Source organism: Epinephelus lanceolatus, chromosome 8, assembly GCF_041903045.1.
Source record: "Epinephelus lanceolatus isolate andai-2023 chromosome 8, ASM4190304v1, whole genome shotgun sequence".
Classification (NCBI taxonomy): domain Eukaryota; kingdom Metazoa; phylum Chordata; class Actinopteri; order Perciformes; family Serranidae; genus Epinephelus; species Epinephelus lanceolatus.
In genome coordinates this window covers 24,402,652-24,416,231 of record NC_135741.1, presented here as the reverse complement: position 1 = coordinate 24,416,231, position 13,580 = coordinate 24,402,652, and the positions used below count along the sequence as shown (strand labels likewise).

At 41.0% G+C, this 13,580-nt stretch overlaps 2 protein-coding genes across 2 annotated transcripts in view; one reads left to right on the top strand and one right to left on the bottom strand.

Annotated features, from left to right (window-relative positions):
- Positions 1 to 750: 750 nt before the first annotated feature.
- Positions 751 to 3,951, bottom strand: birc5b (baculoviral IAP repeat containing 5b). The gene is made up of 4 exons (XM_033629690.2): positions 3,734 to 3,951; positions 2,563 to 2,672; positions 1,070 to 1,187; positions 751 to 969 (listed from the first exon to the last, which is right to left on the bottom strand). The coding sequence occupies exons 1-4, from the start codon at positions 3,932 to 3,934 to the stop codon at positions 880 to 882; spliced, it is 519 nt and encodes a 172-aa protein (XP_033485581.2). The 5' UTR covers positions 3,935 to 3,951; the 3' UTR covers positions 751 to 879.
- A 3,339-nt stretch (positions 3,952 to 7,290) lies between these two features.
- znf385a (zinc finger protein 385A) overlaps positions 7,291 to 13,580 on the top strand; it is a 75,357-nt gene continuing 69,067 nt past the window's right edge. Inside the window, exon 1 of the mRNA XM_033629686.2 lies at positions 7,291 to 7,385. Coding sequence (XP_033485577.1) covers positions 7,373 to 7,385 — 13 coding nt within the window. The 5' untranslated portion in view covers positions 7,291 to 7,372. The remainder of the gene's footprint in view (positions 7,386 to 13,580) is intronic.

The window sequence follows — 13,580 nt, the reverse complement described above, 5'->3', positions numbered from 1 at the left end:
TAAGCAGCTGATCTGGGCTCAGTGGCCAGAGTGTTACATTAGACATTAATCCAGAACAGTGGAAGGTTGGAGAAGGGATAGCATCTTTTAATCCTGCACTCCATCCACCCAAACCTCCCATCAGACACAGAAAGAGACTCACACAAACTGAACCCTACATCCTCTCTTTCTGCTACATAAAAGACATAAAATTCCCAAGACTTTACACCAACTTCAGCAAATAATATTAGTGTTAAACCTTTGTACTTGAAATGTGAAATAAGAGCAGTGAAGCATTACAGTGTGACAGAGCTTTCATGGAGTGTTTACTGCATGAGCACCTTTTCCACAAGTTCTATTGTCAGCAGCAGCATCCTTAAGGGTTTCCTAAATCTCAGGCTTGCTCGCAGGGTTAGGCAAGTGTCCTGGTGAGCCCTCTCAGTGCACACTGTCCCCCTATATGTAACAGATGTTACTGGGGCAACAGTTGGTATTGAAAGGGAGGGGCTTCAGGCCATCTGTCCAGGGTCAAGGTTTGAAAAGGGGTGGTAGAGATGGTGGCACGTTCGGGAAAATGGTAAGTATTTGCTTGAAAAGAGGGAATATAGCCCACATTGTAATCCTGCTCAATGTGCGCTTTCATTTCAGATTGCCTTTGTGAAGGTTTGGAGTAAGATTGGGAACTCCAGAAAGTGTGTCTGTGACTTGGGAGCACTGCAGCTTCAGTACTAAAGCACCATCTTGTGGTTAAAGACAATACTACAAACAAAGTGTAATACTCCTCACAACTTTATTGATATTTTTAACTGCAATATTGAGTCAAGACTACTTGCTCGTGCCACACACTTATATTAATGTGGCAATAAAATCACAACAGATAGACAGGAAGTTTGATTTAAATCATATAGAGTCCAACTGAGACTTAAGGCTCTCGAGCATATGGTCTATGTCATCCCGCAAATATGCCATCTTCTTATGACAAACCTTTCTCTAGGGAAAAAAAGCAGAATGTGGAACAACCACTGCATAAGTATTTAAGCATAACCTCACATCATAGCACACAATCTACACAGATAGGAGGCACACTTACAAGATAGACCTTCAGCCTCTCCTTTTCCATGTGATAGAATTCAGCCACAGTCAGCTCCGTGAAGTCTTTCTTCGTGGTTAAGAATCCGCAGTTCGGGGAGCGTTTCACGTGTTCAGACCTGGGCAGAGGAAATGTTATGGAAGAAATTAGCCGAGGGCACAACATCTGAATGTGGCACACTAAGAGGAATCCTTTGTTAAAGAGGAACATCAGCTTAATTAGGAATTCCAATGTTATTTCCATGACCTAGGAAAGAACACGAGATGCTCTCTTCAAGTCAGAAACCAGAGAGGTAAGTCTCAAACATGTGATGTCATCAAGTAGAAAGTCTGGAGCTGCTAGAAAATGAAGGGAATGCTTGTTTTCTTTTTTATACCCACATGAACTTTATTCTGTTTTAGTGTTCTCAGTCCTGAAACAGAGAATGTACCCATACACTCAGAACATTCCCCTGGGTGCTCTCAGTGACATCTATAACATATTTCTCAATTCATCATCTATGCAGAAACTCCAGGCTTTATACTTCATGACATCACAACTCTGGAGGTCAGCACTCTACTTTTTGCATTTGAGAGAGAGTTGTTAATGTTTACCATTATTTTTGCACCGTCTTAGGCCCTGCCTCTCGTCACCACACAGCAGTTTTAGCTTACTAAAATGGAGATTTTTAAAAAGCCTTCTGAGGTGCAGATTTTTCAAAACTCATGTATCTGTATCTGTGCGGACGTGTGAAACGAAGCATTTGGGAGATGATGTCATTATCTCCTTGGTGCTGCGTGTATGAGCATGTACCAGAAACAGTAACAACAATGGCAGACCAACAGTTTGATACATGTTTTCAGCACTGCTTGGTTTATTTACTACTTTACACTTACACTTCGTACTGCTGCACCACTTCACAGACAAACAGAGCCGTCTGCTATGCTCATTGTAATTTGGTCCGCCAGAGAAGACGGTTTTGGATCAGGTCCATTTGAATCACCAGATGGTGGGACGATTCCCAGAGTGACGTGTGGGAGAAAAACTTTCACATCTCCAGAGCATCACTCCAATCACTGAGTGAGTTCCTCAGTTCTTATGTCTAAGGGGAATCAATGGTGATGAGATCTCCAGTCGTTGTTTCGAGGAATTACTCTAACTTTAACCCTCAATTTGGTCAATCTTCTGTAAAATCAAAAACGCCACACAATTTTAAAATATTCTAATCTGGCACCATACGGATTGACATTAATAAAGAGCTACCGTACTTGCATCTTGGTAGCTCTTTTTAAAAAATAATCAGCTTTATGTGGTAGCCATCTTTCCTTTCATTCTTTACAGGGATGTACTGAATATCAAAATGAGTCTTGTGATAACTGTAGGTAACACTGAGTGATACAGATAAAGAGTCTCAGATCTGAAGCAATACTGTACCTCTTTACACTACTGGCATAATTCAAAGCTTACATGAAGGTAAGTTCAGTAAAGGTAAGAGCCTGTCTTGCTTTTCTCACCAGGGATCGTCATCGGGCTCCCAGCCCTCAAGCTCGATCAGACAGAAGAAACAGCAAGCAACATCAGGCTCATTCTCACTGGGGCAGTGGACAAACCCAGCCTTGGCCATCTGCAAAGACAAACAAAAACAGCAACAGGCACCTTAATGTCTGTCGCATACTGTATTGAACTACTGAATTTTATAAGCTGATAATCGATGACAAATATGACAAGTGCAGGAACAAAAGACCAGAGCTGCAGGGGGATTAATGTCAGTGAGAACGAAAGCAGCAAATGACCTCCCCTTGGCTTATGGGGGGTTAAGAGCTGGTAACGTGGCATATAGCGTTTCTCATCAAGTGAGGTGTCAGCAGCCCATCCATCATGACACGACTAGGATGGGCAAAGAGAAGTCTCTGTGCACTGGACACCTGATGCAACGAAACTGAATCTGACACCTGCTTAACCATTTATCATGAGCTGTCACAGCGTTGGATAAAAGGCTGGAGTGTAAAAATGTGTAACTTGAGAGTGTAAACAAGGTTAGGGTATATCAATAATTACTCATCAGCAAAAGTCCTGCAGGTTAATGTACATTCAGGTTTCTGTAAGAGCTGTCTGTCAAAGTAGAGAACACATCTCACACATGAGCCCAGACTGACCTCGGCTGTCTCACCTGTTAAGTGCCTTCCTGTGCTGGAATGCACATTTAGTCAAGCACTGTACTTGAGTACAACTTTGATGCACATGCACTCGTACGTACGTTACTTTACACTTCTATTCCACTACATTTAATTGACCACATTAGTTCAGATTCAGATTATTGGTAGAAAATATAAATCTACTGATATGTATTATGATTGAGTGAGCTACCCAACAGTATGTAACGCAGTAGAAAAAGTAGTACTTTCACTTTTGGTACTTTTTGATGCCAGTGCTTTTATGAACTTTTACTTTTTAGATTCTGTAACAACATTTCTACCCTGTGATATTGCCACTTCTGAGTACTTCTTCCACCACTGGTGCTTTCATTGCAGACATATCCCCCTCTCGATTAAATAAATTGTGCCACTGCACTTTAAAAGTGAGCTATCAATCATGAAGATTTCTGAAAGCTTTTCATTATTCAACAACTGCTCTGAAGCATCAACACTACACAGGCTCTGAGCTGCAGCACAGCGGCCTTCTTACCTTTTCAGGTGTGCAGTTACACTCCTCTCTGAACGGCCAGTCTGCAAAGCTTTGCTCACGTAAATCTTGACTGTACATTTTGTCATAGGAGGAAAACCTGGTGGTCAAGACGTCAATACTGGCCATATCTACCGCAAAACAGGACTTAACCCAATTTCTTTCACGGTGTGGTGCCGATGTGGGCATAAATTGACGGCGCATGCGCACTTCCGCAGGTGATTTCAGTTTTGGCTCTTTAAACTTTGCGCAGGTTCAAGTGGGCGGGGCTCTGATGTACGTGAGGTCACCGGGGCCCGTCGAAAAAAAAGGACAAATCAGGCACAGTACAGCTCTCTGACTGCAACCATATCCCTTTTAAACTATTTTTGAAGTTGTTTCTTTTTAAATTATCATGGTCTACTTCATTTCTACTACTTACTTTACACTTAAAACGTGTTTGGTATTTCAACATGTGTGACAACTACAGGTAAGTCTGTCTCAGTGCTGCACTATAGATCCAATTTTTTTCATGAAGCAAAATACAAATGGTTTAATTCTACATATAACAGGAGCTACACCAGGGGTGTCAAACGTATTTTAGTTCATGGGCCACAATACATACAGCCCAATGTGACCTCAGATGGGCCAGACCAATGAAACCATCACACTATCATCACACCTATCAGTACCATCAGCTCCAATATCTTCCCTTTTTGGTACAAGTAGTAAGTGGTACAAGTACAAGTGGTAAGTACATTCTGTAGATGTTCATCCTTTTACAAAACAGATGAACAGCCTGAGATGTCTTAAGAAAAATAAATGTAATTTCATCAGTATGTCTCAGTTTTTCCACATTCAGTCAGTCTACTTCTCACTGTCACTACATGTGCATTTATCCACACATTTCCCAATACAAATTCTTTTGAACTGAAGCTGCCGATTGACAGTATTTTGCACAATGTTCAGTATCTTTAAATATCGTCACAGTAGGTCTTCATTGTTATATCACAGAACTGTATCAAGTAGGCAGCACATTGTTTAACTTGCTCCTATAATCTGGCACCTCTTCATCTACTCATCTAGTGGGCTGGATTGGACCCTTTGGTGAGCCGGTTCTGGCCCATGTTTGACACCCCTGAGCTACACCCTAATTTGGCCAGGACATCCGATGAGTTGAAAATATGCAACACAGACATTATATTACATTACATGCAACAATGTGTATTCGGCTGCACTTCCAGTACAAACTGATCTGCTGATTCTAGCAGCCATCCTCTCTAGAGACCCTCAAATATAAGACATCACAGTTATTCTTCTTGTTGGATCTCAACTCATTTCAGAGTCGCGCTTTTCCCTCTCTCTGTGGCATACCAGGGGCTTTCTCTGTCTCAGAGAACACTGCAGCTGCTCTTTGACTAAGTGTTAAATTTAACATAATGTCCTCTGACCTCTGCATGTGACATACTGTATGTAGATTGCTCTAGATGTACTTTACTTTTATACAAACTGTACCTAAAAACATTGTTAATCCCATCCACACAACAGGCCCATATACACATCAGCATTTTAATACATATATTACATAATTTTAAAAATTCTCACCTTTGAATAATTATTCTTTATATATGTTTTTCTAATTCCTATATTTAAAAATATTCTAAACATTTTTTAGTGCACACTGTTTTAGCACAACCTCAAGAATGCCACCCTACATTCACACACATATTACGAGCATGTGACACATGAATGTTTCAAGTAAATCCTAAAAACCAAAGTTCAGCTAAAGATGATATGAGGCTTCAACAGTATGAGTTTGAAAAAAAGAAGCTGGTCCAAAGTTACAGTCTTTTTAGCACCAACTTCCCATATCCTTTAGGATGCTGTTGTCCATAAGCATGAAATGACATTTTATCAGTCACCTGCCTCTATTCCCTGAAGCAATGAGGTTACATAAAATGTGCAGCCCTCATGTAACACTGGGAAAGTGGAGGAACTTTACTCCCCCTTCTGGTAATTCAGAGAACATTAAGGATGCTGTTTGTTGTAGTGATGAAAACTTCCTTATTTCTCTCCTCCTGTCTCGTTCTGCAGTGAGCTATCCAAAGGAGGCCGTTAAAGTCTGTAATGACTTATTAATTGCTTTTAATCTGCTTCTTCTTAACATCTGACACATATCTTATCTTAAAAGTTGTGCCTCATCACATGGTTTCCACTAATTCACAGACATGACTGTATTTAAATACATGACAAAGCCAGAGTAGGGACCAAGTAGGGTGGGCAAAGCCACAAACATGATCCGGCATTCTTATTGAAGATATTCTTATTGAATTTTCATGCTTGAATTCCAGTTATCAGCTGAGCAGTTTTATGAAACGCAAAAGAAAACAAACATAAAAGCAAGAAAACGCTCCAGTTTAATGGTTTATGGTGTTAACTTTACAAGCCTGTTTATTACTGTGAGAGACAGGGACAGACCCGGTGCGCAGTGTGCCCCTGTAACACTACCCCTCGGGCCCCTGGGTGCTGAAATGTGCTTACAACTGTAAACTGCTGTCCTTTTCCCCTTCTAACCTTATCTTCCAGCAGAGTGCCTGGGGGGAGCGTTAAAACGCAGTGTGCTTGCTTATGAGACTGAGAGTGTGTGATTTTTATACTGTACGTGTATCACACTTTATAGTCGGCGGTCCTTAGAGGTGATGCAGTGTCGGGGCTCACTGAGCAGTGTGCCTGGAGTGAATTGGCTTGTTCGTGTTACCGTAGCTCCAAGTTGCCTGCATGGTGGGTGGCTGCTTACTGAAGACAGTGCAGAATAACATCCAGCTCTGAATTTACACGCGTGTGTGTCATACACTGTACATACATTCAGATTTTTTCGCTGTTTTTCGCCGTTTCTCTAAACATCCCTGTATGATAGGTGTCCGTTTGTCCTCTTTCAGTCTCACATTTTGAGCAGGAAATGGTCATCTAGTAGGTTTCACCAGTGAAAAGTTTTATGCAGTTGAGAGCTTCAGCAATAAAGGCCCGTATAAAGATTGTTTAAGGGGGTTTAAAATGTTCTGTTACTTTCCCTCGCCTAATGGTTGGTCCTTTATGAGAGACAGTTTTGACCATCCTCTCACAGGCTGATATTCCTCTTCCCTCTGTTTACTGTATCTCACTTTTACTCCTCATGCCTTCATTGACATTTGACTCTTCCTCCCCTCATAGCCACCCTGCGACTGCCTTCAACTCCTTGCTCTCCTCTGCTTCTGATACATCTGCCGTCACTTTTTAAGCTCTGCCACAATTAGCTACTGGACTCTAGTTTTGTTTTCACACGGGGCTGAGAGTGAGAGGGAGAGGGCGGGAGGAGATAGGATGTAGAGAGGTGGAGGGGAGGCGATAGAGGCAATGTGTGTTTGGTCTCTATTTCCACATGTCCTGTATGTTGCCAGCGTGGGCGTAAGGCTGTGTTGTTTGCATTCGCAGCTCTTGGAATCTTTTCAAATTAATGTGAACAGTTGAGGATCTTCCTGGTCATTTTTTCTCCCCCCCCCCCCCCAACTAGTTTCATGCTGGGAAGGATTTCACAGAAGAAATAGTTGTTTGTCAGTGTGCCTGTGTAGGGTTGGAGATTGGACTCAGTCAGTAAGAGCAGCAGGAGGACTAGAGGTGCGATCAATGTGGAGCACAGGTAAGAAGGGAGCCTATTACCATGTACTGCTGCTGTATCTGTCTGCTTGCACTTAAAATGATGCAGTGGTGTCTCTGTGGGGAGCAAGAAACACATCTCTTTTTTGTGCTCCCATGTACAGCCGGTTGATTATGTGTGAGTTTTTGGTGCTTAAGATATGCTTTGATACATGAACGTGGATTTCGTTTTAACACTGTGGGGGACACATATGAAAGTTTGGGGTCCTCCCTCAAGAAATTCTGAGTGTCAAACCCTGAATTTCCTGAATTCTGCAGAACTGTTTTGCATCAGTTTTTGCCTTCTGTTCATCAGCTTATGGTGGGAATGTATTTAATTTCATTGAAATAAAAGACCTCTGTTACTTTCATGTTTTAATTCAGTGGGACAAATGCACACACACTGAGAGGGACATGTTCCCTGCATCCCCCCTGAAATCTACACCTATGCTTTGATCCTGAGCAAAAATTTACAGTTGCTTCATGAATGATTGGACAAATGTGTGTGTAAGCCATTGATCTTCATACTGAGTCTTCATCCTCGACTCATATATATATATACATGTCTCTGTGGAGCTGACAACTGTCCTGATAGCTCCACCTGTCTACTGCTGGCCTCACACCCAGACTGAACACTGCATATTTGGGGTGAATCTGATCTTATCTTGTGTCAGTATGTGTATGTGTGCAGGCTTGCATACTGCACAGAAATTTGTTCATGTTAGTGTGCACATCATTTTTAGTTTGTTGCCTGAACAAAACAAGATAAAAATAGGACATGAAATGTCTGATAAGTGTGTGAAGAAGTGTTGCATGTAGTTGACTCTTGACTTCCATGGAGATTTTTTTTCATCTGCCACGTCACTCTCAGCTGAGGAATGTCTGAGCTTTAGCAACAGACTGTGATCTATGGAGGAGATAATTACTGCAAATTGCTGTCTTCTTGGATACACACAGCACTACATAATAACGACTAGGAATGTGTCAGTCTAAAGAATTTAGTCTGGTGACAGCATAACAGAAATGACTGTAGTGAAGTTTCAACAAGTACGAACTGCAGGCGGTTATGGCGTACATGTGTGATCTGAATGTGGTTGGAAAGAAGGATGCCCTGTCCTCTGGTGACGGTGGAAAAGTGTCAGGGACGTGCGAGAGTGTGACAGTCAACATCAACATTCTCCATCTCTGTAGGCAGGCGTAGATTCACAGGACAGGCACACCCACCTGTGTACACACATCCAGGAATCCTCCAAAACCATCAGTCTCCCTATTTCTTTTCTGTCAGTGAAGCTTTATTGATGGGGTGTTTTCATCAAAAAGCATGCTGCTAACGCATATATATATGAAGGGTAAATAGGGCCCAACTAATGATTCCTTAATTCCATAATTACCATCAAATGTTTGGCATATATGTAAATATAAATATTTATATAATTTAAAGAAGAATTGATTATCAAAATACTTGTTGATAAATATTCATCTCTTTCTTTTTAAGTTTATTTTTTGTGGCTTTTTAGGCTTTTAATGACAGGATTGTCAGAAGCGTGAAAGGGGAGAGAGCAGGGGCAATGCCGGCAGCCACTGTGGCAAGGACACTGCCTTTGTACATGGGGCGCCACTGGATGCCCCAATAAATATTCTTTTGATTTAGTAATGAATGAATCATTGAATAAGAAAGAAGTGAAACAATTAGTATCTGACAATACTTAAAGGTCCAGTGTGTAGGATTTAGTGGCATCTAGCAGTAATATTATAAAGCTGAAACTACTCCCGTGTGCAAAGTGCATACGAAAACTACAGTGGCCAACGTGAAAATGTAAATGGCCCCATGTAGAGCCAGTGTTTGATTCATCTCTTGTGCCCTAAGTCCTACACACTGGACCTGTGAGAAACATACAGAAATCAGAAAAAGAAATGGGAAGGATTGTCTTTATTTATAACAACCAGTTATATATTCCTGAGGAAATTTGTACTTTCTGAATGCATGGCTTCCATCAGTTAGTATACAGGGCAACGGTGTCAAACATACGGCCCAGGGGCCAGAACCAGCCCACCAAACGGTCCAACCCGGTCCACTAGATGACTTTGCATACCTGATGTTGATGCACATGTGCAGACTGAAAGGTTTCAGGAGCAATTTAAACAGTAAGCAGATACTTCATGTAAAATACTGCCTCAGAGGCTTTTCCACTCTGACCAGAATACAGCTCTCTGAAATAACAATAGATACTTTCTATGGTCACATTTTGAGATATTGAACACTGTACAGAATATTGTCAACCAGCAGCTTCAGCACAAAAGAGTCTGTATCAGACTTATATCTTAAAATAATGTTAGTGGAACCCTGCTGCTGAGGCGATGACAAAACTTCAGATTGTAAATGGTTTGTAAGGCAGGGGACGACTTGACCTGCTTCTCCAGTAGCTTTCACTTTTGTGGAAAATTATGAAGTAAAAATGTAATTAAAGTGAGTAGTAGACTGACTGAAAGTGGAAAAACTAAGACATACTGTTGAAACATAATTTTTCTGTCTTCCTTGTTTTGCAAATGGGTGACATTTTTCAGAATGAAAGAAAAATCTGAAGGGGTTGATATTTATAGGTTATTATGCAGTAGTTGGCTGTATGTGTACCCTGAACTAAAATGAGTTTGACACCGCTGATAGAGGGCAACAAAAATCCCATTTCATTTTCAACAATTGAAACATATGTATCTTGATTTATTGAAGTCTTTCCTGGGGAAGAAATGAGTGCACAGGAAACAAGCTGTAGAGCTGGCCACATTTCCTGCACATGTCCACACCTGATCAATAGTCTAAATTTAGTGAGATGATTATCCCTCACAGTTGCAAACTGATATGCTCAACTGTCAGACTTGCAGGCTCAGGCCACTTCAAGGGGAATGCAGAGGTCTTCTCATTCATACTGAGCTGGCTTGCAATGTGCTATGTGTGCTCCTAAGGGAATACTTCACCCCCAAAATGAACAGTTATATATCAATAACTCATCCCATGTTACATTGAATCCTTGAAGAATACTTTGTTTTTCTTGCTTACCTCAAGAGAAAAGTCTTGGTAAATTGAAGTAGAAGGCAACTGCTTTTAACAACAGCAAAACTAAATTAAAACATATGTTTACAAATTCTCAAACAGCTTATTAATCCAGTCATATAATCAGTACTTCACAAACACATGCATTCTCGCTTAAATCTTACAGCATTTCCACACAAACAGCCTCAGGCATGGACTAGCAGAACACAGACGAGCTTGCCCAGGCGCGCTACTCGTATGCAGAGCACAGTCACCTTTTACTTAATTTCACCAAGAATTATCTCTGTTTTGGATTCTTTATTCATCATGGAGGCCTGTGAGAAAAACAACGTTTTGTTCAAGAATTCAGTGTTACACAGGGTGAGTAAGTGTTATACAAATGGTCATTTTGGAGTTGAAGTATCCCTGCATACCTTGACAGGATCAATATTTGGTGAATTTAGAGATGATTCCTTTAAAGATTTTATAGTATAATAAGTTGTAATTTATTATCTGTTAGTGTTAACTGCATTGCCACCTTATAAAAATGAGGTGCACATATGCTGATGCCCAGCGCTGGCCTCACCCCGTCACCTCTGACCTTCATAGACAGTCTCTAAATTCACCACCACAGTGCCAGGAGACACCCAAAGCATGATATATGACCTAGGTGCAGACTCTGTATCAACAGAAACCTTTTTATGACACCACGCGAGCAAACTGTAGAAGAAGAAAAGGGTGAACTAATGTTTCTGGAAAGTCACACACTGCCTGCGGGCCTTGGCTCATGAAATCTGAGTAGAATTTATGATCAACAGAAGTTGCATTTTGACACTACGTTTGAGCTGTTATGAGGAAGTGAGTCTGCCTGGCAGATTTCACTGAGTGTAGATTTACTGTGTTTTTCCCCTGCAGGAAAGAATAAGGAAGACGGATCATAGCATTAAATGAACAGGGGAGTTTGATGTCTCTCTCCCTCAGGTTTGATAAACCTCTCGCAGGCTTAGTCCTGATAAATCCTTCATACTCAGCAGTCATTCACATTTGACCTGCTGCACTCCGGCTGCCTAATTCACCATTCTGTCCATAAAAACAGTTCCAGTAAGGATACTGGCATCAGCAGCTTTTTCAAGTCTGTTATACAGATAGTTTCTGCATGGGTAAGGTGTTTCTGATTCAGTCTGACACATACCAGCTGTGCCTCATGTCTGTTCGGTCCCCTTATTTACCCCTATGCGTGCTAACCATAGACTGTAGTGTTGACATGTCTTGAGCATGTTAGCTTCTCAGTTTACATGGCATCATTTTCCATTTTCCAGACTGTTGTCTAGTAGCAGGGTTTCTTAAACTGGAATATTTAGACAGATTCCCAGGATGTGTTTATAGGCTCACACCAGTGGAGGGCAGCACAGACTAACCACTAATCACCATCCAGGCTAGTGGTAGTGTCCAGAATATTGAGGCCCCTGTCTCTTAGCTTTGACACCATATGTGTTCAGACACCTCTATTAATTACACACTGGGACCTCACCTTTAATGTGTCTTCTATTTATTCAAGGGCTGGTTTCAGTGTTATGGTAAGAATTAGGCTCACATTAGAAGGGCAGTCAACAGCAATGACTTTTTCTAGAGATCATGACCTGGTTACTTAAGATAATCAACAAACCTTGTAGAGAGCAGTTGCATGTTGGAACTATTTTCTTTCTACCAAGCTACATGTATCACTGTGCAGAAGTGTATCGGCTGAGCTGTAACATTAGCTAGCTCAGTGGTGCTAGGTGGGCTAGCAGTAGATGCACGCTGTCTTCAGCACAGGTGTAGTTTGGTAGAAAGAAAATAGTTCCCAAGGGAAACTGCTCACAACAAAATCTGTGGGTCATTTTGATTAACTGTCTCATGTTTTCTGGAGAGAGGCATTGCTGTTGAGCTTTGCAAATATACGTTTTTTCATACCAAAACAATCTACATTGATAAATAGCACTACTGGTAGGAGGAAAGTATGCATTTTTGATTTTGGAGATGACTGTCCCTTTAAACATAGGGTAAAGGTAGGGCAAAGGCCATACGGTGCATAAGGTCAAGCCCCCAGAGGATGAGTATGAGTCAATACAATGTCCTCACAAATTACAAAAACAGGTCTGTGTGTGTGTGGGTGGAGAGGTGGCTGAGGTGTAATGTGATGCTCAAGCAGCAGAGTGAAAAAGTCATGTATGTTGGGCGAAATCCACTGATCCTTCTCAGTCTCAGCATCACCTTATATGGTGCAAAACACCGAGGCTTGGATCAGCATGAAGCTCTCCTGGTTGAATGGTCAGTTCACTCGATGTTGTCTAGTTTGTCTTTGTGTTTTTCACCTGAGAGCCACAGCATCTTTATCATCACATAGATATGCAAAACACATACTTGACTGTGTCTCTTTTTCCTCTGCCTCGCAGGAACCTGTTTTTTATTGTTATGCTAAAGTAGAATGTTTCCTCTCAGTTTAGTCTACTTGTTTATTTAGCAATGGGGTGTTGATACACAGGAAAAAAAAGTACATATTAGCCAGTTCCTTTTCCCTGGTTTAGCATCCTGAAAGAAAGGTTTAAAAAACATTCCTAATACTACAAAATTGTCTCAAAATGATAAAGCACTTTTTTTTTTACTTTACCTTTTCCTAAAAACGTTTCCTGAAAATAGTAATGTAAATTTGTGTTTTTATATGGAAAATAAAAAAAATTGGCCGATTGGTACACTTACACTGAATTAATTCCTATTACTTGAGAAGAATTCTTTGGTCAGAGCAGGGCTGGTCAGCTGAACATTCGAAAATTGTCTTTATTCATCACACCATTGAATATATAATCAACAATAATTAACAAAAAGTTTGAACAGGGCAGTTCCTTAAAGGAAAATCCTGTTTTCCCCGTTCCTTTAGGTGCATATTTGGAAACTACAGATCTGTAAAATAAAGCGTCACCATGTACTCCATTTCTCCCGTCACTTTTGAAGAGGCATTTGTGTGTGAAGTACCTCTAGCAAGTCAAGTGGATTCCAAATGAAATAATGTTGGTTCATTATTCATTTAAAATAAACCCCCAGTGGCCACTTGACATGTGTCCCATGATGTCCGCCCATCCAGAGGTGATATAGGTCAGCACATCATCCTCTGAATGATTGATCTGTAGCCAA

Coding starts and splice junctions, on each gene's coding strand:
- birc5b (XM_033629690.2), bottom strand. CDS start 3,934: ATGCGCCGTCAATTTATGCCCACATCGGCACCACACCGTGAAAGAAAT. Junction 2,673..3,733: donor GTAACTGCACACCTGAAAAG/GTAAGAAGGCCG, acceptor TTGTCTTTGCAG/ATGGCCAAGGCTGGGTTTGT. Junction 1,188..2,562: donor GAGCCCGATGACGATCCCTG/GTGAGAAAAGCA, acceptor TCCTCTGCCCAG/GTCTGAACACGTGAAACGCT.